Source organism: Hyla sarda, chromosome 6, assembly GCF_029499605.1.
Source record: "Hyla sarda isolate aHylSar1 chromosome 6, aHylSar1.hap1, whole genome shotgun sequence".
In the NCBI taxonomy this organism is placed as follows: Eukaryota; Metazoa; Chordata; class Amphibia; order Anura; family Hylidae; genus Hyla; species Hyla sarda.
In genome coordinates, this window is record NC_079194.1 from 38886504 (window position 1) to 38913762 (window position 27259).

General features: G+C 43.3%; 1 protein-coding gene across 2 annotated transcripts in view; it reads right to left on the reverse strand.

The window, feature by feature from the left end:
* CFH (complement factor H) overlaps positions 1 to 27259 on the reverse strand; it is a 300746-nt gene that overhangs the window by 138253 nt on the left and 135234 nt on the right. For both annotated transcript variants that reach the window (XM_056523538.1, XM_056523537.1), the window contains 2 exons: positions 24663 to 24842; positions 11408 to 11590 (listed from right to left, as the gene is read on the reverse strand). In XM_056523538.1, coding sequence (XP_056379513.1) covers positions 11408 to 11590; positions 24663 to 24842 — 363 coding nt within the window. The remainder of the gene's footprint in view (positions 1 to 11407; positions 11591 to 24662; positions 24843 to 27259) is intronic.

Consider the following 27259-nt stretch of genomic DNA (forward strand, 5'->3'; position numbering starts at 1 on the left):
AAAAACTTCAGATCACGGCGCAAAAAATTAGCCATCATACTGCCCCATACACGAAAAAATAAAAAAGTTATAGGGGTCAGAAGATGACAATTTTAAACATATTAATTTTCCTGCATGTAGTTATGATTTTTTCCAGAAGTCCGACAAAATCAAACCTATATAAGTATGGTATCATTTTAATCGTATAGACCTACAGAATAAAGATAAGGTGTCATTTTTACCGAAAAATGTACTACGTAGAAACGGAAGCCCCCAAAAGTTTCAAAACGGCAGTTTTTTTTCAATTTTGTCGCACAATGATTTTTTTTTACCGTTTCACCGTAGATTTTTGGGCAAAATGTCTGACGTCATTACAAAGTAGAATTGGTGGCGCAAAAAATAAGCCATCATATGGATTTTTAGGTGCAAAATTGAAAGAGTTATGATTTTTTAAAGGCAAGGAGCAAAAAACGAAAATGCAAAAACGAAAAAAAAACCCGGTCCTTTAGGGGTTAATGAATTACTATATCTAATTACATTAAAATAAAATAAAACTGAATAAAGGTATGGTGTAATCTGGTCACTGAGCAGGGCCCTTGCTGCACAGCCAGTACACTGGTAGTACAATATTGCAATGTGTATTTTAAAAAAAACATATATTAGGTTTCATATATATATATATATATATATATATATATATATATATATATATATATATAGTTGAAAAGACTAGTATAACGTTATATGCCACCCTGTATACTCAATAGCCTAGGTGGTCAATTTCAAGCGCTGATAGTACTCAGAAAGAAATTTAAAGGTCTTGGTTTAGTACTGTATCAATTAGTAGTGTAAGTCAATATGTTTGTGCATTATAACGATAGGTAGATAGTAATAGAGTTTGATGGTTGGCACGGGTCTGCTCTCGGCCTGTTAACAGAGTTACCTGCAATCCTTATGTGATGTGCGGTTGACAGTCGCCATGCTGTTTGCCGTCCTGGCATGGAGGCTGGTGAATGTCAGCAGTGATGGTCTGTCGGGTAGATGGTACAGCTGCCCAACAATCTTAATATTTGATATCTTCTAGGTCTTAAGTAGATGGCACGGAACAGCATCCGGCTCAGAGATGGTAAGTCCAGGCTGCAAGGGGAGTGCAGTGCTAGAGATAGCAGCCTCCTTCTGCGGCAGTTTCTTTTTTGGGCGCGTATCACACACTGCGGCGGTACCTTAAGCAAAGGACTGCAGCGCTTGCTAGGGTATGAAATACAGGAATAGTTAATGATATAAGTGCCAGATTATATCAATATGTGCTGTATGGAGGACAGAGGCGTTTCAGGGGGTCCCTCTTTCTCAATGGCTGTGCATGGCTGACAATAATAAGAGTGGTCTTTTATAGGGTGCCATACTGATTGGCATCTGCACAATAGTGGAAGTAATATATGTCCTGGATTTCACTTAAGAGGATTCGGACTTGCGTTTATATAACGAGTGGTATATACTATTTTATGTGCATACATATGTAAAGAATTGCAACTTGGAATGATTTTCAAATATATATTAAAACGACACTCAATACATAATAAAAGGACAATAATAATACAATAAAAATAAAACAATAGAATATAAAAGATAACCAGCTAAATCTCTAGACTGTACAGTAAAAGAGATTGTGTTGTGGATAGCTAGAATGATGAGGGACGGGGGAGGTAAGAAAAATGTAAAGTAAAACTGTCACTTGTTTTCTCCCACACTATCCACAGGTACTGGTGGATAGTGCGGGAGACGCTGATTAATATTAGCCCTACCTTGCCCGGATCTGTGCCGCCGTACTCCCGCAATTGTAGTTTTATTATCTGCTGAAATCTTCCTGAAACTGGCACGGGTGGTGCTTCGGCGCTTAACTGGCACTGACGTCAGCGCCGCATATGAATATTCATCCCCCCTCCCCAGTTAGGGGTGGCAAAGAGAGGGAGAACTGGAGGGAGGGGGGATGAAAATTCATAAGCGGCGCTGACGTCAGTGCCAGTTAAGTGCCGAAGCCCCACTCGTGCCAGTTACAGGAAGATTTCAACAGATAATAAAACTACAATTGCGGGAGTATGGCGGCGCAGATCCGGGCAAGGTAGGGCTCATTTTAATCAGCGTCTCCCGCACTTTCCACCAGTACCTGTGGATAGTGCGGGAGAAAAAAACAAGTGACAGTTTCACTTTCAATTTTTCTTACCTCCCCCGTCCATCATCATTCCCCCTTTCCCCTGCTTTTTATAGTTTATTTTTTTCCCATACCTGGCTGCGCTTCGGCAGGCCAGGTCAGGCAGCAGGTCTTGCGGGCTGTGGTCAGTGAAGGAGATGAATGACGTCCTCTGCTGGTTTCTCTGCGCGGCATCAGAGACGTCACTTTTCATTTCCTGTAGTCGCCGCACTCCGAACTCTGACTCGCGGCGGTTGCAGGAAATGAAAAGTGACGTCACTGATGCCGCGCAGAGAAGCCAAGAGAGGACGTCACTCATTTGCTTCACTGACCGCAGCCCACAAGACCCCCCGCCTGACCTGGCCTGCCGAAGCGCAGCCAGGTAAGGAAAATAAAAAAAACTATGAAAAGCAGGGAAAAGGGGGAATGATGAGGGAGGGGAAGAATAGCATAGGAGGAACATGATGGAGGAATGATTAGACAGGGTGGGGGTATGATGAGACAGGGGTAAATGATGAGGGGGGAATGATGGGGGACATGATGAGACAGGGTGGGGGTGTGATGAGACGGGGGAAATGATGGGGGGATGATGAGACATGGTGGGGGGATGATGAGACAGGGGGAAATGATGAGGGGGGAATGATGGGGGCATGATGAGACAGGGTGGGGGATGATGAGACGGGGAAATTATGGTGGGGGGAGGCACTAAAGGCTTAATGTCTGTATGGCTAGTGGTGGGGACAGGGGAAATGATGAGACATGGGGGGTGATGATGAGAGTGGTAAATGTGGCACAGGAACTGATAAAAGGGAAGGAATGATGTGGCACTGGAGGGGACGGGACCAAACTGAGGTGCAGAAGAAAAGGAAGTTGGGGGGATGATGTGGCATTTAGTCCAAGTCATTTATTTAACATTTTATTTTTTTAACTTAAATTTCCCTGTTAAAATGGGGTGCGTGTTATACACCAGTGCGTGTTTTACGCCGATAAATATGGTATATAAAAATAAAATGCAATGTACCAATGGTATGGTCTTATTGAGATGACAAATTAGTTATGAATAATTATTATGTTATGTGTGAGATGTTTTAAAATGTAAAGTGTAAAACTGAGGTCACATGCTAAGAATGTTGCAAGAAATCAGGATGTGAAAAATAATACAAATACATGTAATTAAATAAATACTAGACAGATAAAGAAGAAATTATGAAAACAAATTAAAATGAAAAGATAAAGATTAGCCCTGACGGCTGTCCAAGCACTGGGTAAACAGCCTGGCATTGGACAGGGAACGGATCAGAGCCCAACAGGGAATATTTATAGAAAACCAAAAATCTCCAGTTCAGAATTGAGGCCTCTCGGTTCCAAGTATTAAAATTCGTAAATTTTCTTTGCTTCTGCTCTCGACATTCTTGCTATGAAATCAGTGAGTCACCTCCCCTCCAATCTTTCCTAACAATCTGTATGCCATAGTACTTCAACTGTGATGGATCATTTTTACGGTACCTGATAAAGTAGGCAGAGAGAGGGTGTTTACTGTTTCTTTTTTTTATATTATAAATGTCTTCAGAAATTCTTGTTGTTTGTGTTCTCTTGGTTCTCCCTTTGTACTGTTTGTCACATTCACACAGTAGGAGGTATATAACCTGCTTAGTATTGCAAGTTATAGGTTCCTTGATTTCCCAATTGAACCTATTGTTCGTGGATTGTATCGATGTTGTGGTTTTGGGAAAATGCGTTTGTTTACAATTTGAGCAGGTACCACATTGGTGGAAACCTTTGATAGCCAACCACGTATCGTTTTTCGTGTTTGAGTTCTGTATGGTTGGTGCTACCGTAAGGCCAAAGTTTGGAGCTTTAGTATACATAATTTTTGGAATGGGTGATAAAATAGAATGTAGATGATACAAATTTTTATGAATTATTGACTTTTTTGTTGTCTTTGTTAAAAGGTATAATGAGTTGTGCTCATTGTTGTGCAAACTTGTTGTGCAATTTTGGATTGGGCCTATTGGAGAAGTTTACTGGGGTACCCTCGTTCTTGGAATTTGTTGGTCAGTTCTTGAGTTTCCAGCTCGTATTGCGCTGCTTCTGTACAATTATGTTTGATCCTCCTGAACTGTCAGGCTGGAATGTTCATGAGCCATCTAGGCAAATTGCAGCTTGAAACTAGAATAAAACAGTTTTTATTAAGGTGGGTTTATGGTAAGTGCTACAAACCAGTGTACCAGATGAACTGGATATAACAAGATCTAAGAATTCTAGTGTTGGAATTTAGGTTATAGATGAATGAGATCAACTCTGTGACTGGTTTATCCCAAACTAAAATGATGTCATCTATATATTGACGGCATAGGACCAGACCTGCGCCCAGGTGGGGAGTGATGGTAGACTCCTACCACGCAGACCTAAAAAGGTTGGTGCAGCTGGGTGCAAACTGGTCCCCATGGCGGTGCTGTTCTGTAGATGAAAATTACTGTTGAACTTAAAATAATTATGAGTCAAAATGAATGTGATGCTGTCTAGAATTAATTTGATTTGTGCAGGTAGTAGATTGCCTTGTGAGAGATATTTTCTGAATGCTTCTACTCCTAAGTGATGTGGTATTATAGCATAGTATATAATGAACTGACATCCAATGTAGCTAGTAAATAATTCCAGTGTAGATTTTTGATTATTGAGATAATTTGAGTAGTGTCTTTGAGGTAATACGGAGTGTTTTAGACATATGGTTGGAGAAATTGGTCAATATACTGTGATCATTTTGATTTGACCAATACCAGAAATTATAGGGCAGTCAGGAGGGTTTAACGGGTCTTTATGAATTTTGGGAATCGTGTAAAATACTGTGATCCTTTCTAGAGTTCCTAACAGGAACTGTTTCTCTTTTGATGTAAGTATACCACTTTCAACATGTGTGCCATATAGTTGTTCTAACTCCTTATTATACTGTTGAGTAGGGTCCTGTTTAAATAGCTGATAGGTGTTTGTGTCTGATAATTGTGAAAAACATTCTTTGTTGTAATTGTCTGTTTCAAGGATCACTGGGCATATAGTGAAATTTTTGTCTTTTTGCAATTGTAAGATATACTGTTTTTCTTTATATGTTAGGTTGGACTTATTGTTTTTAGGGAGGTTCAAACACCGGGTACCGTATTCGACTGATTTTTAGAATGCAGTGATTGAAGGTCCCATTTTCTATCTGGGGTAGAAATTTGATTTAAGCATGCAATTGGTGTGAGTGTATGGATCCGCCAAGCTTGTAGGGGGTCTCCAAAGGATGTTCAATAAAGTATTTTTTTAGGCAAAGTTTCCTGAAAATGTTTTCTATTCCTATATAATTGTTGAATTTACTTAATTGTTGTGTGTGAGAGGTGGGGAACGGTGTGTACTCCTGCTTGTATTGTGTGGTTGCTGCATTGTGGTGGTGCTGGACGAACTGGAGGTGCAACCTGTCTGGTGTGTGCAGTGGGAAGTAATGGCTGGGATCTGGTGGTGTGTGGTGGTCTGGGCTGTGATTGTGTTGTGGTACCATGGAGGAGGGTTCCTGTGATGATAGTTTGGGGAGTGATAACTGTGGTTGGGAGGGTGGTATGTGTTGCAGCGTGTTCCTAAAAAATCCTCAGATAGAGGGGTGTATCTGTTTTGTGTAGGTACATTGTACTTGTGGTATGGTTTAGGGTGTACATGATTCTGGTGTGAATAATTCCTAATTGGTTATCTAGGATTTTCTGTGTTTGTAATTTTACTGCCAATGTTTGTAAGCCAGGTAAGTTTTTTTTTTTTTCTTTTTTTCTGGAATAGGATGTCAGCCTCTGATCTGTCTAATTTGTAACAAAATGAACAGGGTCCGGACCCTATCCCACAGGGCTCATCTTCATCTTTTCATTTTTTCATCATTGCTTATTTATCTGTCTAGTGTTTATTTATATGTATTATTTTTCACATCCCAATTTCTTGCAACATTCTTAGCATATGACCTCAGTTTTACACCTTACATTTTAAAACATCTCACACATAACATAATAATTATTTATTACTAATTTTTCATCCCAATAAGATCCATTCTATTGGTACATTTTATTTTATTTTATTTTATTTTTTCAAAGTAAAGTTTTTTATTTTTCAAAATGAAGTACAAGATAACAAACAGAAAAGCAGGACAATATAACATGTGCAGGTGAACACAAAAGGAGCTTCTAACCTTGATCCCATCGAACAATTAGTCCACGGCAACAGAGAAAAAACAAATGCATAACAGTTGTCGCTGTAGCAATAAAATTAAAGGAGTAAGCAACAATGAATAAGTTTGGTATCAGCAACACAGTTGGACCAAGTAACATAGAGGGGGCTAGAGGGTATGAAAGGCTGTTGGGGTAGAGTAGAGGTTCTAACATGCACAGCAGGGGAACAGAAATAAATGAAGGGAAAAATAGAGAAGAAGTCCATAGGACCAGGGAAAAGTGTAGAAAAAAGAGTAGCAGGAAAGCAGGTAGCGGGGGAAGGAAACTTACCTCATGAGTTGAGCAGCAATGGCCACCTCCAGATCATTTCACACGGTTCTAGCAAGGGAAAGGTCCAGAGCCGAGCCCCGGGCCCCTACATTAAGCCTCTAAGTGAAAGGATTCAAAGTCCTGTAATGCCATAAAGGTAAGCCAAGGGCCCCAGATAGCTTGGAATCTGTCCATCCGTCATTTGGAATCAGCAAGTAGTTTCTCCATTCTACATATATGGGAGAGTTCCTTAAGTAGAGCTGAAAGGTTAGGTGGGCAGGACATCCTCCATAACCTGGGGATCACCGATCTAGCAGCTATCAGCATGTGGTGAAGGTGGGAAGAGGAGTTGGGTAGGGGGGGGATGGAGAGTAAGGTCAGTTCTGGAGTCTTAGTGAGCATGTGGGATACTAATTTAGACATCAACGCTAACGCTCCATCCCAAAAAGAGTCAAGCAATGGATAAGTAAGCAAGATCTGGGACATCATGCCTTTATGGATCCCACATCTCCAACACTTCTCCGAGACCCCAGGGTACATGTGTGCAAAGAGGGTCAAAAACTCAGTACCATCTGGTCAAGACTTTGTAATTTGTCTTGTGCGCCCTACATGATAATGTTGTCTTGTGACAGACCGAGATCGCCCTTTGCCAGTCCCCGTCTGTCAAAGCGTGCCCCAGCTCATCTTCCCAGGATGATTGAAAACGTAAAGGGGAAGAGGCAAAGTCATCTAGAAAGAGCATAGATTTCCCTTATCAGGCCCCTAGGGGACAACGACAAGGTACAGAGGTGTTCAAAGGCTGAGAGAGGGCGATGAAGGGCCATGGTATCCTTATTATTGGGATAAAAGTGGGATAGTTGGGCATATTGGTATTGATGTAGTAAAGTAGGCGGGGAACCTTGGCAAAGATCACTAAGGGGTTTGAGTCCGCTGTCATCAGTTAAGGTGAGGAAGGTGGGGCCTTCAGAGTGTGTGAGAGACAGGAAGGTACGGGCATGCAGAGCTGGTTGGAAGGTTGTATTACCAAAGAGTGGGGTGAGCGGGCCATTAGGGGAGAGTAGGGAGGAACGTCACAGGTAGGATGATTGGGCGCGTAGTATGGAGGAGTAGACAAGAGGATTAGGGTGGGGAATGTGGTGAGATGGGGGTGAGGGGTCATCCACAGGAGCACCCTGATGTCCATTCTAGATATCTCGTATTCCAGAGCGATTCATTGTTTGCTATTGGGAGAGTGTAAGGCATCTAATACCCTAGAGAGGACCGCCGCTAGGTAATAGGAGATAAAGTCAGGAAGTGCGAGACCTCCTTCCGTTTTCTGCCGGATTAGGACTGTTCTAGCTATCCTCGGGTGTTTGTTTGCCCATACGTACATAGTTTGTAGGGAAGACAGATCCTTAAAGAAGGTGCGCAGGACATGGGTGGGTATTCCCGCAAACAGGTACAACAGACGCGGAAGTATATTCATTTTAAAAAATCATTTTAGAATCTAATTCTACCCAACCATGAAACATCAGTCCGGTCCCATTTGGTCAAATTCAGTAAGTATATGTCTGCCGGGTTAGCTGGCACCTTAACCCCTTAAGGACCAAGGACGTACCGGTACGTCCTTGGTCCTGCTCTTCTGATATAACGCGGGGTTACACAGTAACCCCGCGTCATATCATGGCGGGCCCGGCGTCATAGTGAAGCCGGGACCCGCCTCTAATAGCGCGCAGCGCCGATCGCGGCGCCGCGCGCTATTAACCCTTTAGCCGCGCGCTCAAAGCTGAGCCGCGCGGCTAAAAGTGAAAGTGAAAGTTCCCGGCTAGCTCAGTCGGGCTGTTCGGGATAGCCGCGGCTAATCGCGGCATCCCGAACAGCTGACAGGACAGCGGGAGGGCCCCTACCTGCCTCCTCGCTGTCCGATCGCCGAATGACTGCTCAGTGCCTGAGATCCAGGCATGAGCAGTCATCCGGCAGATTCGTCGATCACTGGTTTCCTATGAGAAACCAGTGATCAACATAGAAGATCAGTGTGTGCAGTGTTATAGGTCCCTATGGGACCTATAACACTGCAAAAAAAAAGTGAAAAAAAAAAGTGAATAAAGATCATTTAACTCCTCCCCTATTAAAAGTTTGAATCACCCCCCTTTTCCAATAATAAAAAAAACACAGTGTAAATAAAAATAAAAATAAACATATGTGGTATCACCGCGTGCGGAAATGTCCGAATTATAAAAATATATCATTAATTAAACCGCTCGGTCAATGGCGTGCGCGCAAAAAAATTCCAAAGTCCAAAATAGTGCATTTTTGGTCACTTTTTATATCATTTAAAAATGAATAAAAAGTGATCAATAAGTCCTATCAATACAAAAATGGTACCGTTAAAAACTTCAGATCACGGCGCAAAAAATGAGCGCTCATACCGCCCCATACACGGAAAAATAAAAAAGTTATAGGGGTCAGAAGATGACAATTTTAAACGTATTAATTTTCCTGCATGTAGTTATGATTTTTTCCAGAAGTCCGACAAAATCAAACCTATATAAGTAGGGTATCATTTTAATCGTATGGACCTACAGAATAAAGAGAAGGTGTCATTTTTACCGAAAAATGTACTACGTAGAAACGGAAGCCCCCAAAAGTTACAAAACAGCGTTTTTTTTTCAATTTTGTCGCACAATGATTTTTTTTCCCGCTTCACCATAGATTTTTGGGCAAAATGACTGACGTCATTACAAAGTAGAATTGGTGGCGCAAAAAATAAGCCATCATATGGATTTTTAGGTGTAAATTTGAAAGAGTTATGATTTTTTAAAGGCAAGGAGCAAAAAACGAAAATGCAAAAACGGAAAAACCTCCGGTCCTTAAGGGGTTAATACCCAAGTATGTCAACGACTTTGATTGCCACTGGAATGGATACGAGGCTCTAAGTATGTGGACAGTGTGAGAAGAGAGGCTTACATTAAGGGCCTCGCTTTTAGAGGAGTTCAATTTACAGTTGCTATATGTGGAGAATCTGCGTATAGAAGTTAGAAGAGAGGGCAGTGAAGTCATGCATTTTATTTTTATGTATACAAAATCCTTCTACTGTTTCCTGAAAAAAATGACCTATTACACATTTATATTTAATTTATTCATTCATTTGCCCAGCCATACAAAGAAAATCTTTCTTTCTCACCATAGAATAACACTTACAGCCAGTCTGAACATATGTAATCAAGCAATTCCTTTATATCAATTTTCCAAATATACATTTTTGTATATTTTTTCTATGATGTCCATGTTCAGAATTGGGTTATCATTCTTACTATCCATAACACATAACATAATCTTACTATCCATAACACAATCTTTTACTGAACAGTGTGGAGATTTTGCTGGTTATCTTTTATGTTCTATTGTATTTTATTTTTATTGTATTATTATTGTCCTTTTATTATGTATCAAGGGTTGTTTTAATATATATTTGATAATCATTCCAAGTTGCAGTTCTTTATATGTGTATGCTCATAAAATAATATATACCACTCTTTGTATACAAGCAAGTCTGAATCCTCTTAAGGGAAATCCAGGACATATATTACTTCCACCATTGTGCAGATACCAATCAGTGTGGCACCCTATAAAAGACCACTCTCATTATTGTCAGCCATGCACAGCCATTGAGAAAGAGGGAACCCCAAACCCCCCCCCCCCCAAAAAAAAAAAAAAAAAAAAACACGTCTGGCCTCCATACAGCACACATTGATATAATCTGCCACTTGTATCATTGACTATTCCTGTATTTCATACCCTAGCATGCGCTGCAGTCCTTTGCTTAAGGAACCGCCGCAGTGTGTGATACGCGCCCAAAAAAGAAACTGCCGCACAAGGACACTGCTATCTGTAGCACTGCACTCCCCTCGCTGCCTGTTCCATGCCATCTACCTACTACCTAGAAGATATCAAAGATTAAAATAGTCGGGCACCTGTACCATCTTCCCTACAGACCATCACTGCTGACATTCACCAGCCTCCACGCCAGGACGGCAAACAGCATGGCGACTGTCAGCCGCACATCACATAAGGATCGCAGGTAACTCTGTTAACAGGCCGGGTGCAGACCCGTGCCAACCAGCGAACTCGTATTACTATCTACCTATTGTTATGATGCACAATCATATAGACATACAGTACTAATTGATGAAGTACTAAACCAAGACTTTGAACTTTCTTTCAGAGAACTTTCTTTCTCAGTACTATCCGTGCATGAAATTGACCACCTAGTAGCAGAGTAGCATATAACATTTTACTAGTCATTTGAACTATACACATATATATGTTTTTTAAAATATATATTGCAATATTGTACTACTAGTGTACTGGCTCAACAGCAAGGGCCCTGCTCAGTGACCAGATTACACCATACATTTTATTCTGTTTTATTTTAACTAAACCATGTCTTTATGCCAGCTATATCTCTAGCCCTCCATTAAATATACCATTTTAATTAATTACTATATCTAAATACATCTTTGCTATCTGTAAAAAACTCCATTATACTGTTAGTCATTGGTTTTTAACTGTCATCGTTCAGATCTGTCCTAATATGGATTTGGCACAAGGAGATAATGGAAGCCAATATGAACAGTATCTGAACCAAACCTTCAAACAGTAACATTATAAATACAAATAATAAACTATACTTTGGAGTCTTCCCTCATCTTATTTGACAATTCTGATATACACTGTATCACATTTGGAAGCATGTTGATTTTCCTACCTGTACATGTTGGAAATGCCGTCCACTGTCCATTCACACACATAGATTCCTCTGGCCCAGTGAGATGAAATCCACGTTTGCAGCTGAATATCACAATGTCATCAGTTACGTATGTTTCTTTTTTGGAGGATTCGGTTATGTCACCATTGTCTATCTTGGGTTGACTTCTGCATTGTGTTAATTCTTGGGGGGAAAAACAGAGCAAATGTAACTTTTTTTGTTTTTACTTTAGGATTGTACGATCTTCATCTTTACAAATAGTGTACATGAACAGCTGAACATAATGACTAGAATGCTTTTCTGTTGTGAAACAATCTTACCTTCACAGAGCAGGCCTGCATTAACTTACATACTTGCTTCATTCTAATTCAAGACCCAAGAGAAAGTAATAGTAATAGTAAAAAGCTGTGTGATCCAAACTAGGGAGTTGTGATTTGATGGTACAAAAATGTTTCAAATTGCAGAGAAATTAAAATCAATCTAATCTCGGCACATTGACAGAGTCTGGAGGTGGCAGCAGCAGCATAATGAGATCATATGACGGCACAATGACAGAGCCTGGAGGTGGCAGCAGCAGGAGTCCTGAAAGTGACCCAGTGACAGAGTGGGACAGTGGGTGGTAATTCCAGTACCCACTGATGAAGGTGGGTAAAAGAAGGAGCACTTGGCATCAGATTTGTGGCATCAGGTGGGTGGAAGGATCAGAATAGTAGCTGAGGCAGGTAGGCAGAAGAAATCGGCTATGTTTTGCCTGTAGATCAGGCTTGGAGCAATCAAATGCTGATCGGACATGACGGAGCAAGGTAAGGGGGTCTCCGCGCGCGTCCTAGCTGGTTGGAACATCACGATTTTATCACGATGTCCCAATCAGCCCAACTGAGCTGCCGGGAAGCTTTTACTTAAATTTTTAGACACGGCGATCAACTTTGATTGCCGCGTCTAAAGGTGCCGCACGCTATTAGCCCAGGGTCCTGGCTATCGTTAGCAGCCTGGACCGACCCGGTGTGGTGCGGGGTCACAACGTGACCACATTTTAAACACAGGGATCAGACGAGGGGCCTACAGGTACGCCCTTCGTCCTGAAGGAGTTAAAGAGATGACTGAGTTTAATGTGCCACCAGCCGCATGAGATCACATGGCAGCACAATGACACAGCCTGGAGGTGGCAACAGCCTACATAGGCTACAGAGCAGCACAATTACAGAGCATGGAGGTGGCATTAGCATGAGGACACCATAGGGTGGCACAATGACAGAGCCTAGAGGTGGCAGCAGCATGAGGAGACCATTGGGCGGCACAATGACAAAACCTGGAGGTGGCAGCAGCATGAGGATACCATATGGTGGCACATTGACAGAGTCTGGAGGTGGCAGCAGCAGCATGATGAGATCATATGATGGCACAATGACAGAGCCTGGAGGTGGCAGCAGCAGGAATCCTGAAAGTGACCCAGTGACAGAGTGGGACGGTGGGTGGCAATCCCAGTACCCGCTGATGATGGTGGGTGAAAGAAGGAGCACTTGGCATCAGATTTGTAGCATCAGGTGGGTGGCAGGATCAGAATAGTAGCTGAGGCAGGTAGGCAGAAGAAATTGGTCTCTTTTGTCAAAGTGTTTGTCACGATTCGGCTTCCAGGTAGTGGATCCTCTGTGTCAGCGAGGGATTGGCGTGGACCGTGCTAGTGGACCGGTTCTAAGAAGCTACTGGTTTTCACCAGAGCCCGCCGCAAAGCGGGATGGTCTTGCTGCGGCAGTAGCAACCAGGTCGTATCCACTAGCAACGGCTCTACCTCGCTGACTGCTGAGAAGGCGTGGGACAGAAGGACTAGGCAGAGGCAAGGTCAGACGTAGCAGAAGGTCGGGGGCAGGCGGCAAGGTTCGTAGTCAGGATGGGTAGCAGAAGTTCAGGTACACAGGCTTTGGACACACTAAACGCTTTCACTGGCACAAGGCAACAAGATCCGGCAAGGGAGTGCAAGGGAGGAGACCAGATATAGCCAGGGAGCAGGTGGAAGCCAATTAAGCTAATTGGGCCAGGCACCAATCATTGGTGCACTGGCCCTTTAAGTCTCAGAGAGCTGGCGCGCGCGCGCCCTAGAGAGCGGAGCCGCGCGCGCCAGCACATGACAGCAGGGGACCGGGACGGGTAAGTGACCTGGGATGCGATTCGCGAGCGGGCGCGTCCCGCTGTGCGAATCGCATCCCCAACGGCCATGACAGTGCAGCGCTCCCGGTCAGCGGGACTGACCGGGGCGCTGCAGGGAGAAAGACGCCGTGAGCGCTCCGGGGAGGAGCGGGGACCCGGAGCGCTAGGCGTAACAGTACCCCCCCTTAGGTCTCCCCTTCTCTTTGTCCGGTAACTGCCTCCCCTGGGATGAGGACACCGGGAAAGAATGGAGGGTTTCCTCAACGGCAGGCAGTACAGCAGGAGTGGGAATGGGGAGGGAGGGCAGAGGGCGAGACCTGGCACGGGGCAGTGTGACACCAGGACGGGGGCCATGGGGAGGCACAGAGGCTTGCCTGACGGGACTGGGAGGGGGGGAGAGGCACTTCCTGTGGCAGGCAGAGTCCCAGTTCCTGATCTCCCCGGTGGTCCAATCAATGGTGGGGGAATGAAGCCGGAGCCAAGGCAGACCGAGGAGGACCTCAGAGGTACAGTTGGGGAGAATGAAGAACTCAATCCTCTCAAGGTGGGGTCCAATAGACATGAGGAGGGGCTCTGTGCGGTAACGCACGGTGCAGTCCAATCTGGCTCCGTTGACCGCGGAAATGTAGAGCGGCTTAACGAGACGGGTCACCGGGATGCTGAATTTATTAACAAATGACTCCAAAATAAAATTTCCAGAGGCACCGGAGTCCAAGCAGGCCACGGCTGAGAGGGAGGAGTTGGCTGAAGAAGAAATCCGCACGGGTACCGTGAGACGTGGAGGAGCAGACTTGGAACCAAGAGACGCCACACCCACGTGAGCTGGGTGCGTGCGTGCGTTTCCCAGGCGTGGAGGACGGATAGGACAATCCACCAAGAAATGCTCGGTACTGGCACAGTAAAGACAGAGATTTTCTTCCCTACGGCGATTCCTCTCTTCCTGGGTCAGGCGAGACTTATCCACTTGCATGGCCTCCTCGGCGGGAGGCCCAGGCGTAGACTGCAACGGATACTGTGGGAGAGGTGCCCAGAGATCTAAGTCTTTTTCCTGGCGGAGCTCTTGGTGTCGCTCAGAAAAACGCATGTCAATGCGGGTAGCTAGATGGATGAGTTCTTGCAGATTGGCAGGAATCTCTCGTGCGGCCAGCACATCCTTGATGCGACTGGATAGGCCTTTTTTAAAGGTCGCGCAGAGAGCCTCGTTATTCCATGATAACTCTGAAGCAAGAGTACGAAATTGGATGGCGTACTCGCCCACTGAAGAATTACCCTGGACCAGGTTCAACAGGGCAGTCTCGGCAGAAGAAGCTCGGGCTGGCTCCTCGAAGACACTCCGGAGTTCAGCGAAGAAGGCCTGGACTGTGGCTGTGGCAGGATCATTGCGGTCCCAGAGTGGTGTGGCCCAAGACAAGGCCTTTCCTGAAAGAAGGCTTACTACGAACGCCACCTTAGACCGTTCTGAAGGAAACAAGTCCGACAACATCTCCATATGCAGGGAACACTGAGACAAAAATCCACGGCAGAGTTTAGAGTCCCCATCAAATTTGTCCGGCAGGGACAAGCGGAGGTTAGGAGCGGCCACTCGCTGCGGAGGAGGTGCAGGAGCTGGCGGAGGAGATGGTTGCTGCTGTAGCAGAGGCAGAAGTTGCTGTAACATGGCGGTCAACTGCGACAGCTGCTGTCCTTGTTGGGCAATCTGCTGCGATTGCTGAGCGACCACCGTGGGAAGATCAGCGAGACTTGGCAGCGGCACCTCAGCGGGATCCATGGCCGGATCTACTGTCACGATTCGGCTTCCAGGTAGTGGATCCTCTGTGTCAGCGAGGGATTGGCGTGGACCGTGCTAGTGGACCGGTTCTAAGAAGCTACTGGTTTTCACCAGAGCCCGCCGCAAAGCGGGATGGTCTTGCTGCGGCAGTAGCAACCAGGTCGTATCCACTAGCAACGGCTCTACCTCGCTGACTGCTGAGAAGGCGTGGGACAGAAGGACTAGGCAGAGGCAAGGTCAGACGTAGCAGAAGGTCGGGGGCAGGCGGCAAGGTTCGTAGTCAGGATGGGTAGCAGAAGTTCAGGTACACAGGCTTTGGACACACTAAACGCTTTCACTGGCACAAGGCAACAAGATCCGGCAAGGGAGTGCAAGGGAGGAGACCAGATATAGCCAGGGAGCAGGTGGAAGCCAATTAAGCTAATTGGGCCAGGCACCAATCATTGGTGCACTGGCCCTTTAAGTCTCAGAGAGCTGGCGCGCGCGCGCCCTAGAGAGCGGAGCCGCGCGCGCCAGCACATGACAGCAGGGGACCGGGACGGGTAAGTGACCTGGGATGCGATTCGCGAGCGGGCGCGTCCCGCTGTGCGAATCGCATCCCCAACGGCCATGACAGTGCAGCGCTCCCGGTCAGCGGGACTGACCGGGGCGCTGCAGGGAGAAAGACGCCGTGAGCGCTCCGGGGAGGAGCGGGGACCCGGAGCGCTAGGCGTAACAGTGTTGGTGTGGCACCATGGATAATCTAGTCTGATGCGCATCAGGCATTGGTGGGTGGAAATCCTGGCTGATTCATCTTGACAAAGGTTAGTCACTCCACATTTTTGGTGGACAGGCGAGTTCTCCTTGGGGTTACTATGGCCCCCGCCGCACAAAACACCCACTCTGATGCCACACTACTGGCCGGGCAAGACAGCTTTTCCAAGGTAAACTCTGGTAGTTGTGGCCACAAATCCAGTTTGGCTGCCCATAAGTCCCGCGAATCTACAATGTGGGTTGGCAGGGTCATATCCAAGTTATGCCACCACCTGCTGGTTCAGGTCCTTCTCAAGTTCTACCAGCTGCTGCTGATTAGTTGCTTAACTAAGCAGGTGAAGAAAGCTACTCATCAGCGACTATAGACTCAGGCTGCTGCTAATGGAGCTGGTACTGGTTCTGCCATTTCACCCCTCCCCAGCAGCCATGGCAGTGGAACGTGATCACAGAGGGCCTGCGGGAGGATGGACAATGGCGCAGAGTCAGACCTGTGAGAGGATGGACAATGGTGCAGTTAGGCATCGGCCAACTAACTATGTAGGATGTCTCTGTAGTAGGTGAATTTGTCCTCCCCCTCAGTGGGTGTGAAAAAAGCCCCCATTTTGTGCCTGTAGCGAGGGTCCAATAAGGTGGAGAGCTGTAAGACATCCCGCAGCCGAATGGTGACAAATCAGCAGTCACTACGCAAGCAAGTGAGCATGCATCGTGCCATTTGTGTAAGTGACTCGAAGGGACTCCCTTCCTCCATCTCCACTGCATACTGCCAAAGTGTGTCCAGGTCCTCTTGGACAAAGAACAGTCGAGGTGTAATCCTCTGGAAAAATGGGACATCCAAATAGGGGCGCAGACTTCAAGCTGAAGAATGCAGTTTCTTCATCCCTTGAATGAATAAACTACATTGCGATGAATCAACTACATTCTTCAGCTTGAAGTCTGCGCCCCTATTTGGATGTCCCATTTTTCCAGAGGATTACACCTCGACTGTTCTTTGCTACTGTTACCGGATTACCAGGAGTTATTCCGGAGGGACCAGGAGGCAGCAATCTTCTACCCATTTGCATGCTGTTACATAGTTAGTATGGGTGAAAAAAGACATACGTCCATCAAGTTCAACCAGATGTTATGCTCTGAGCATAACTCTTCAAGGTAAGGGTCCATCCATTAGACCCGCGTCCATTTATTGTTGTATCTATTATCCTGAGTTTACCTGCACGAGGTGCGCACCTCTCTCTCTCCTTTTTGTATTCTACTAGGTCCTCTGAGAACAACATAGGACAGAGGCAGTTGGAGGATAGGGACTGCTCCCGGGCCATTCCAACTGAGGGTTGAGTCTGAGGAACCACCGACTGTTGACTGGGGTGTCGCATGTCACTTAGGATGAAGTGGAAGACTGAGTTAACCAATCAATGACCGCTGCAGTGTTGCATGTGAGAAACGACCTCCCAACACGGGAGCTCAGACCTCTCACTGTGCATGTAACCTCACAGGTTCTGTCAGTACCCCCCTTTTAGGAGGGACCACTGGACCCTTCACAACCTGAGAGTTAAGTGGTACAGATGAATCATCAATTTCTACATCAGTATCCTCATCCTCAATGTCACACAACTCATTGGTGTCCTCACAATCATCTTCACACTTTTCTGACTACAAATCCACATGATTATTCTCCAAACATTTATTGCCCAAGATATCACAATGCACAGATTTAGTCAGAGGCTTCTGCAAAACTGGTTCAAAGACAGTCTCAGATATAACATCAGTTTACACTAAAGATGAAACAATACCCCCCAGAAGAACTTTGCTAGGTGTAGTTCTCTTATGGACATTACATACCTTTGCGCCCAAGTGGCCTCCCCGATTACCACTTGGACATGGACAATTGATACGGGATCCAATTAAATGAGTGTCCTCTCCATAGTAAAAACACAGGCCATAGAGTTGATGAAACCTCCTGCGTTCTTGCGGGGTACGAATGGACCCTATCTGCATAGCTTCATCCTCTAGCTCAAATTTAGAGACAGGAGAGGAATCAAGCAGGACAGGAGAGACAGATGATGAATAACACTCCAGTTTGCACTCTCGCAAATGTCTAGCCAAATGCACAGCTAAAGTCATGGCTTGGTCAAGGGTATCAGGAGAGGGATAAGTTACAAGCATGTCCTTTAAGGTGTCAGATAACCCTACTCTAAACTGACAAATCAAGGCTGGAGTATTCGAGTTGGAGGCCACACACCACTTTCTAAAATCTGCACAGTACTCCTCTACTGGTCTGTGACCTTGCTTCAATGTAAGCAGTTGACTTTCAGCGTACGCAGCATGGTCCGGTTAAGCATACAAGAGACACTATCTGCAAATAAGGCATCCACTAAGGACAACTCTGGAGCATCAGAACCAAAATACCCATTCCTGGGGACCCCCTTGCAAAAGAGACATAATAATACCCACTCTCTGGGCCTCAGTACCAGATATGTAAGACCTTAACCTGAAGTACAATTTGCAGCTCTCACAAAAGGTTTTGAACATTTTGCGGTTACCAGAAAATCGGTCAGGGAGACTAACTTGTGCTTCCACAGGAGCTGGAGCAGAAACAAATGACACTTTAATTCGGACAGACTCCAGCTCTTGAATTCTGGCTAAAAAGCTCTGAACTAACTGCTCCTGATCTTGCAACCTCTGAGTCAAGGTCTGGACTAATACTGACTGAGAAGACTCATATTGCTGAAGTCTTTCAGCTAAATCGTGGACAAGCTGAGTCATGCCCTGTATTTGCTCCACCAAAGCAGACATAGCTTCCATAATGCAGGAACAAGGCAAATGCAGGTATGTGGGCCTTCTATAATGTCATGTCTGGGCAAGGAAGGAGTGCACACTATTTTTGCCCACTCCCCCTATCCATGCCTACTTACATATCCACCCTAGGTAGCAGGTCCGTAACCACGGTGACAGTCCCTACTTATCAATAAGTGAGGTTAGTGCAGTCAAAATAATTAAATTATAATGCAGACGGAGGTCGGGACACAGAATGTAATCACTCAGACTAACAGAAAAATAACTAAACATACACACAATAAGTCGCTGTCCACAGTCCGATACCAAGAGATTACAGATAAGCCTAATTGCCAAGCCTGGAGATGAGTCAGAGGGTGGAGCCAAAGGGTTAAAATGCCAGACATAACATATACAATATAAATGCTAGCTAGGAGTACACAGAGCTCTATAGCAAGCAAGGATTGGGAGTAGACTGCCAGCTTATATGGAGCCAGAACAGGTGCTCCAATCAAGGTCAACTGACCAGTCCAGAAAGCTGAGCATATCCCTAACCAAAACAAAACAGAGAGAGCTGTCATAACCATTTAACCTTACGGGTTCTGACACATGGCCTGGCACTTCTCTGCCTGACATACGGTCCTATACGGTTGCAACAGAAACTTGTGGAACATTCAATGTGTGTGTGTATATATCCCTGCTTTTACACTAACAAGCCACTATACACTTTTAACAGTAAACATGTACAACAGTGGAGTACGTCTATATTTTACTTTTTATAGAGAAATATGCCCCTATACGGCTGCAAGAGAAATTTGCGGAACACTCAATGTTTGTATATATCCCTGCTTTTACATTAACAGGCCACTATACACTTGAAACAGAAAACACGTACAACAGCGGAGTGCGTATATATATATATATATATATATATATATATATATATATATATAACTTTTTTAGAGTAATATGCTCCAGTATGGTTTCACCAGAAATAAGCGTAACAATCTAGTGTGTAAGCCTTTTAGTGCTTTTACACTTACTGCCCCCTATTAGCTTTACCCAGAAAAAACATAGGACTGCGGAGTGCGTACATATTATATTTTTTTTAGATTAATAGTATGGTTGCACCAGAAATAAGCGTAACAGTCTAGTGCGTAAGTCTTTTATTGCTTTTACACTTACTGCCCCCTATTAGATTTAACCAGAAAAAAACGTAGAACTGCAGAATTCATAAATTTTAATTTTTTTTTTTTTTTTTTTTTTTTTTACAGTAATACGCCCCAGTACGGTTGCAACAGAGAAAAGCATACTTCCTCTTTCTGAACTGTCCCTGCCTGCACTATGGCTGCTTGAAGTCTTTGAATGGGGATTGCTCCCAGTTCTGAACTCAATTGGCAGACTCTGAAACAACTTCTGAACTGTCCCTGCCTGCCTGCAGTGAAGTGGGCTTGAGGCCAATGGATTTCCTGTGTGCTGATCTGTACTGTCAGCAGTAATACTAATTAGTGACCACACAGTGTCTGCTCTCTCTCTAGCCAGAACAAATGCGGGCTTGAGGTGAATGGATTTGCAGCTGTAAATATCTGTATTGTCAGTAATGGTGATTAGTGCGCACACACAGTCTCTGCTCTCTCAGCAAAACGTCCGGAAAATGTCCGTCTTTGGCAATGGCTGCCAAATTTATAGGGCTGCAACATCACAGGGCTGGCTGGCTGCAGCCTGCTGGCTGCTGATAGGCTGCATGCCGCCATATGATTCAGGGTTATGCCGCCTACCCGCCTTCCCAGACTTCCTTGCCCCATGTCCTCCCACGTGTAGCCGCCATTTTAGCATCCCAGCCTGCACAAAATGTAGTGAATGAAGCGATTTATTACCACAAAGCGCGAGGAAATTTGGATTAGTTCAGAATCTAATTTTTTTATGAAATTCAGAACAAAATCGACTTTGTCAGCTTCGATTCTTTGGAAGAGAGGAGCCGGGGAGAGAAATCGCCTGGTGCGAACAAGATCCTTTTCCTGTTGGAGCTCCTGGCGTCTTTCTGAGAAACGCATGTCGATGCGGGTGGCAAAATGGATAAGTTCAGACAGGTTAGCAGGAATTTCTCGTGCGGCCAGTACATCTTTGATGTTGCTGGATAAGCCTTTCTTGAAGGTCGCGCAGAGGGCCTCATTGTTCCAGGATAATTCTGAGGCGAGGGTATGAAACTGGATGGCGTATTCGCCTACGGAAGAACTCCCTTGGACTAGGTTCAGCAAAGCAGTCTCGGCAGAGGAGGCCCGGGCTGGCTCCTCGAAGACACTACGAACTTCATCGAAGAAGGACTGGACAGTGGCAGTGACAGGATCATTGCGGTCCCAGAGCGGTAAGTGGGGTGATGACGTGGGCCGTACCAGGGGAACGGAGTCTAAGGGGTTACTGGTTTTCACCAGAGCCCGCTGCAATGCGGGATGGACTTGCAGCGGCAGGTAACCCCCAGGTCGTTCCACCCGATAGCGACTCAACCCCAGCTGACGGCTGAGACAGGCGCGGTACAAGGGACAAGGCAAGAGCAAGGTCGGACGTAGCAGAAGGTCAGGGCAGGCCGCAAGGATCGTAGTCAGGGGCAACAGCAGAAGGTCTGGAACACTGGCTTGGAACATACACAAGAATGCTTTCACTGGCACTGAGGCAACAAGATCCGGCGATACCAGGAAGGGGAAGTGGGTTTTTAATAATGAGGACACAGGTGTAAGTACTGATTGGACCAGGCGCCAATCAATGGAATGGTTGTTACTTTTTTTTTTTTTTTGTGTTTATAGGCTTGTGGACATGTAACTATTGATCTATTCTGGATGTCGTTCCCTATTTGGATTTGTGACTAGATCTGCATGTATTCATTATTATAATTTGCAAATATAAATGTGCAGGTAGGCATAAACTTTGAAAGCGATACTATATCTATTATGTGGTCAAATAATGACAGCAGCATGTATGGAAACATTATGGGGACTGCATTAAAAGTCACCTAGTTGGAGGTAAAAAAAAACTTAAAGTTTAATAAGATAATACTCTAAAATAAAAATAAAAACCTCCCCACAAAAACAATACATGTATTTTTATATAAAATATTTTACTAAATATATGGTACTGCCACGTTCGTAAGGACCTTATCTATAAAAGTATATAATTATTTATCCCTCCCAGTAATCTTCATAAAGAAATAGTAAAAATATTTAATAATTTTGGGAAAGCAATAAAAAAAAGTTGTATGCTCCTGAAAATTACACCGATAAAAACTAAAAGTTTTTCTGATAAAACAAGCCCCAAAATAATTTCCATTACGAAAAATAAATTAATAATTAAAATTATGGGTCACAAAGTTTGTTTTTTAACCCCTTAAGGACGCAGGACGTAAATGTACGTCCTGGTGCGGTGGTACTTAACGCACCAGGACGTACATTTACGTCCTAAGCATAACCGCGGGCATCAGAGCGATGCCCGTGTCATGCGCGGCTGATCCCGGCTGCCTATCTCGCGGGCGTCCGCCATTAACCCCTCAGGTGCCGGAATCAATACAGATCCCGGCATCTGCGGCAGTGCGCGATTTGAATGAATGATCGGATCGCCCGCAGCGCTGCTGCGGGGATCCGATCATTCATAACGCCGCACAGAGGTCCCCTCACCTTCCTCCGTGCGGCTCCCGGCGTCTCCTGCTCTGGTCTGTGATCGAGCAGACCAGAGCAGAAGATCACCAAAAACACTGATCTGTTCTATGTCCTATACATAGAACAGATCAGTATTAGCAATCATGGTATTGCTATGAATAGTCCCCTATGGGGACTATTCAAGTGTAAAAAAATTTAAAAAAAAATGTAAAAGTAAAAGTAAAAAAAAAGTGAAAAATCCCCTCCCCCAATAAAAAAGTAAAACGTCCGTTTATTCCTATTTTACCCCCAAAAAGCGTAAAAAATTTTTTTTATAGACATATTTGGTATCGCCGCGTGTGTAAATGTCCGAACTATTAAAATAAAATGTTAATGATCCCGTACAGTTAACGGCGTGAACGGAAAAAAAAAAAGTCCAAAATTCCTATTTTTTTAATACATTTTATTTTAAAAAAATTATAAAAAATGTATTAAAAGTTTTTTATATGCAAATGTGGTATCAAAAAATAAAATATAAATAAATATAAAAGTATGTAACAATGGGTATCATTTTAATCGTATTGACCCTCAGAATAAAGAACACACGTCATTTTTACCATAAATTGTACGGCGTGAAAACGAAACCTTCCAAAATTAGCAAAATTGCGTTTTTCGTTTTAATTTCCCCACAAAAATAGTGTTTTTTGGTTGCGCCATACATTTTATGATATAATGAGTTATGTCATTACAAAGGACAACTGGTCATGCAAAAAACAAGCCCACATACTAGTCTGTGGATGAAAATATAAAAGAGTTATGATTTTTAGAAGGCGAGGAGGAAAAAATGAAAACTTAAAAATTAAATTGTCTGAGTCCTTAAGGCCAAAATGGGCTGAGTCCTTAAGGGGTTAATTGAAAAACTTAAATACTGGCCAGAGATTTAAATTTAAATGTTATTTTTACCACCCAGAAAAGAGTGTAAATTTAAAATGCAAAAAATGACAAAGTTGCATTTTTCCCTTGTCCCACCCCCAAAAAATAATTAGTACAAGTTGATGAACACATTTGTTTAATTGCAAAATGACCCCTTTAAAAAATGTAGCTCGTCCAGCAAAATAAAAAGTCCTCATGGTTATGTTGATGTAAAAATAAAAAGTTATAAGGGGAGATGCATTTAAACCTGTGTAGAGGAAGAGTGGTACAGTTGCTCATGGAAACCAATCATATTGCTTCTTCAATTTTTAAAGAGAAATATGAAAAATAAAAGAAGCAATCTGATTGGTTGTCATGGACAACTGCTCCACTCTGCCTCTACACAGGATTTAAAAAATCTACCACATAGATCTTAGAATTTAAGAATAAAAAAACTAAAATAGAAACAAAATTGGGCAAAAAGGCCTAAAATGGTTTGGTCACTAGTGGTATTGGCTATTTTTGCAGGATAATTGGCCCTGCCACACTACAAACAATTTTCAAAACTGGTTTGAGGAACATTACATTTTGGACTGCATTGTGAATTGTAGAAAACCTATGTATTGTTTACTTGCCTTTTGCTGCAGTCAGCGGGAAGGCAATTGCTTCATAAAATACACAGAATAATCTAAAATCTGATTACATTTGGAAGGCTGTTTATATTTTAGACAGTTCAAAAAACAAGCATTTTTTTTCAATGCAGTGAATAAAAAAGGTATTTAATATAAATGGTAATCCTGTGCACCCACACTAAACCCAATACACTACAGTGTAGGTAAACAGGAGACCGTTAAGGGGTCAATGAGTAAAATATGTACCTGTAGTCCGGAGCTGTGTCCCTCCGAACATACTCCGCTATCCCCACTGAATTGTGCACAGGAGGGGGGCCCGCCAGGGGAATTTACATATTCATTGGTGCTGGTTACGTGAGCGCTCAGTAGGCACAAGCCCATAACGTAACGTAACTCTTGTAACCAGCACCAATGAATATTTAAATTCACCTGGCAGGCCCCCCTCCTGTGCACAATTTAGTGAGAGATAGAAGAGGATCTTCGGAGGGACACAGCTCTGGACTACAGGTACACATTTAACTAATTGACCCCTCATCGATCTCCTGTTCACCCGCACTGTAACCCAGTGTATTGGGTTTAGAGATTTTGCCCAAAGCGACCAAACACAGCTCCACCCATTCTTCACATGTACACATTACATACAAATAACTTACGGATGCACTCTGGGGGTGTGTCCCATTTTCCTTCAATACAGCGGATTACTGGAGAGCCATTCATCTTATATCCTCTTTCACATGTCATGGTAACATTGTCATTGGTATAATACTCTTCCTTTCGATCTTTAATTTCAGCATGTATTGGAATATATGGATGTGGACATTTTATTATTTTTTCTAGAAGGTAATAAAAATGATACATTAATAAGCATTGTCGCTTAACAATCTCTGTCTTAATACACACCACCTAAACCAAAAATGTTTAACTTCTTAAAGCCCTAGTTATGCAGGCTTCCTGGAGAAATTTTCTGCCTCAGATCCACAGAAGTCTGCAGCGAAATCCGCAGCCACAACATTTGCATCAAATTGTGCAAACTGTGGTGACCATTTATTGTGGATTTTTCACTTCAGTCTTTCCTGTGGATTTTCTAATAAAAAAAATAAAATCATTTTATATGGATTCATGAAGATCAGAGCACAATATGGGGTAATAGACTTGCCTGTGGAGTTTGCTGCAAATATTGACTTTCCCATTGAAGTCAATAGGGAAAATCTACAGGAAATCTGCAAACAGCCGACAACTGGAATTCAAATGTAAAAAAATCTAGACAAAAAATGTATTTCATTGAGGAGAAAAAAATCAGCAGCATGTGGATGAGATTTGTAAAATCTTTTCCACATGCATGGAATGGTAATCCGCTATCATTTTCATGCATTAGTCCATATATAGGGCAGACATCAGGGCAGACATGTGCTGTCCTTTAAAGGGGTACTCCCGTGGAAAACTTTTTTTTTTTTAATCAACTGGTTCCAAAAAGTTAAACAGATTTGTAAATGACTTCTATTAAAAATCTTAATCCTTCCAGTACTTTTTATGGGCGGTATCCTACAGAGGAAATGCTTTTATTTTTGGATTTCTCTGATGTCATGACCACAGTGCTCTCTGTTGACCTCTGGTGTCCATTTTGGAACTGTCCAGAGCAGGAGAAAATCCCCATAGCAAACATATGCTGCTCTGGACAGTTCCTAAAATGGACAGCAGAGGTCAGCAGAAAGCACTGTGGTCATGACATCAGAGAAATCCAAAAAGAAAAGCATTTCCTCTGTAGTATACAGCCCATAAAATGTACTGGAAGGATTAAGATTTTAAATTACAAATTTGGCACCAGTTGATTTAAAAAAAAAAAGTTTTCCACGGCAGTACCCCTTTAATGAAGTTCACCCAAAATTCCGCCAAAAGAATAAACATGTTCATTCTCTCAGCAGACCACGTAATGCTAATTCTTCTTTACTAGCTAATATAGCACTAATGGGTTAAAAACAAATAAAGTGCAGAAAACTATGTAATCATGCGCACAGACAGCGACATATCAACCAATCACATTTAGTCACTATGAAATATATGGTAAAGTCCAAACTGAAACTTCCTCTTTGCTGCTCATTGCATGAGATAAGTTGTTTCAGTTTTCCCGTAAGAGTTTTTTGGACTTAAAGGGGTACTCCACTGGAAAACATTATTATTATTATTATTATTATTATTATTATTATTATTATTATTATTTTTAAATCAACTGGTTCCAGAAAGTTAAACAGATTTTCAAATACCTTTTCTCTAAAAATCTTAATCCTTCCAGTACTTATCAGCTGCTGTATACTACAGTGAAAGTTATTTTCTTTTGAAGTTCTTTTCTGTCTGACCACAGTGCTCTCTGCTGACACCTCTGTCTATTTTAGAAGCTGTATAGAATAGGAGCAAATATCCATAGCAAACCTATCCTGCTCTGGACAGTTCTTGACATGGACAGAGGTGTCAGCAGAGAGCACTCTGATCAGACAAATAGGAAATTCAAAAAGAAAATAACTTCCTCTGTAGTATACAGCAGCTGATAAATACTGTAAGGATTAAGATTTTTAAATAGAAGTAATTTACGAATCTGTTAAACTTTCTGGCATCAGTTGTTAAAAAAAAAAAATAATAATTTTCCAGCGCAGTACCCCTTTAATTTCATTTCATTTCATTGTATTGTTTATCTATGATTATTGTAAATATTTATTTATTCATGATTATTTTTTTATATTTCTCATGATTGCCACTTCCTGCATTTATTAGATAGATAGATATTATCGTTTATCTGTATTTAATTTGTTTATTTATATATATAGTTTCCTTCGGCACGCGCTCCTTCTTCTGCTATGATCCTCTGCTGAGTTATTTTGTTGTGACACAGGACTTTTTTTCCCGGGATCTCCCGATATCAGCTGCGCAGCTAGTTATTAGCTGTTGAGCATCTGTATTCCTCATTTGCCATCAGAACTGTTCTCAGTACACGAGTGCTGCCACCCTGTGTCTTCTTTTAGTAATGCAAATTGTATTCTTTCCCCATATATTGGCCTTATTTATTGCTTATTTCCACTTTACCTTCCTAGTTGCCATTATTTTCAGATTTTAAAGTTAATTAATTTTTTGGTCATCCATCCATTAAAATATTTATTTATATATAAATGGCCGCAATATGGCTGCCGATTATATAGGGCTGTGACATCACAGGGGTGACTGGCTGCTGATAGGCTGCATCCTGCATATGATTCAGGGT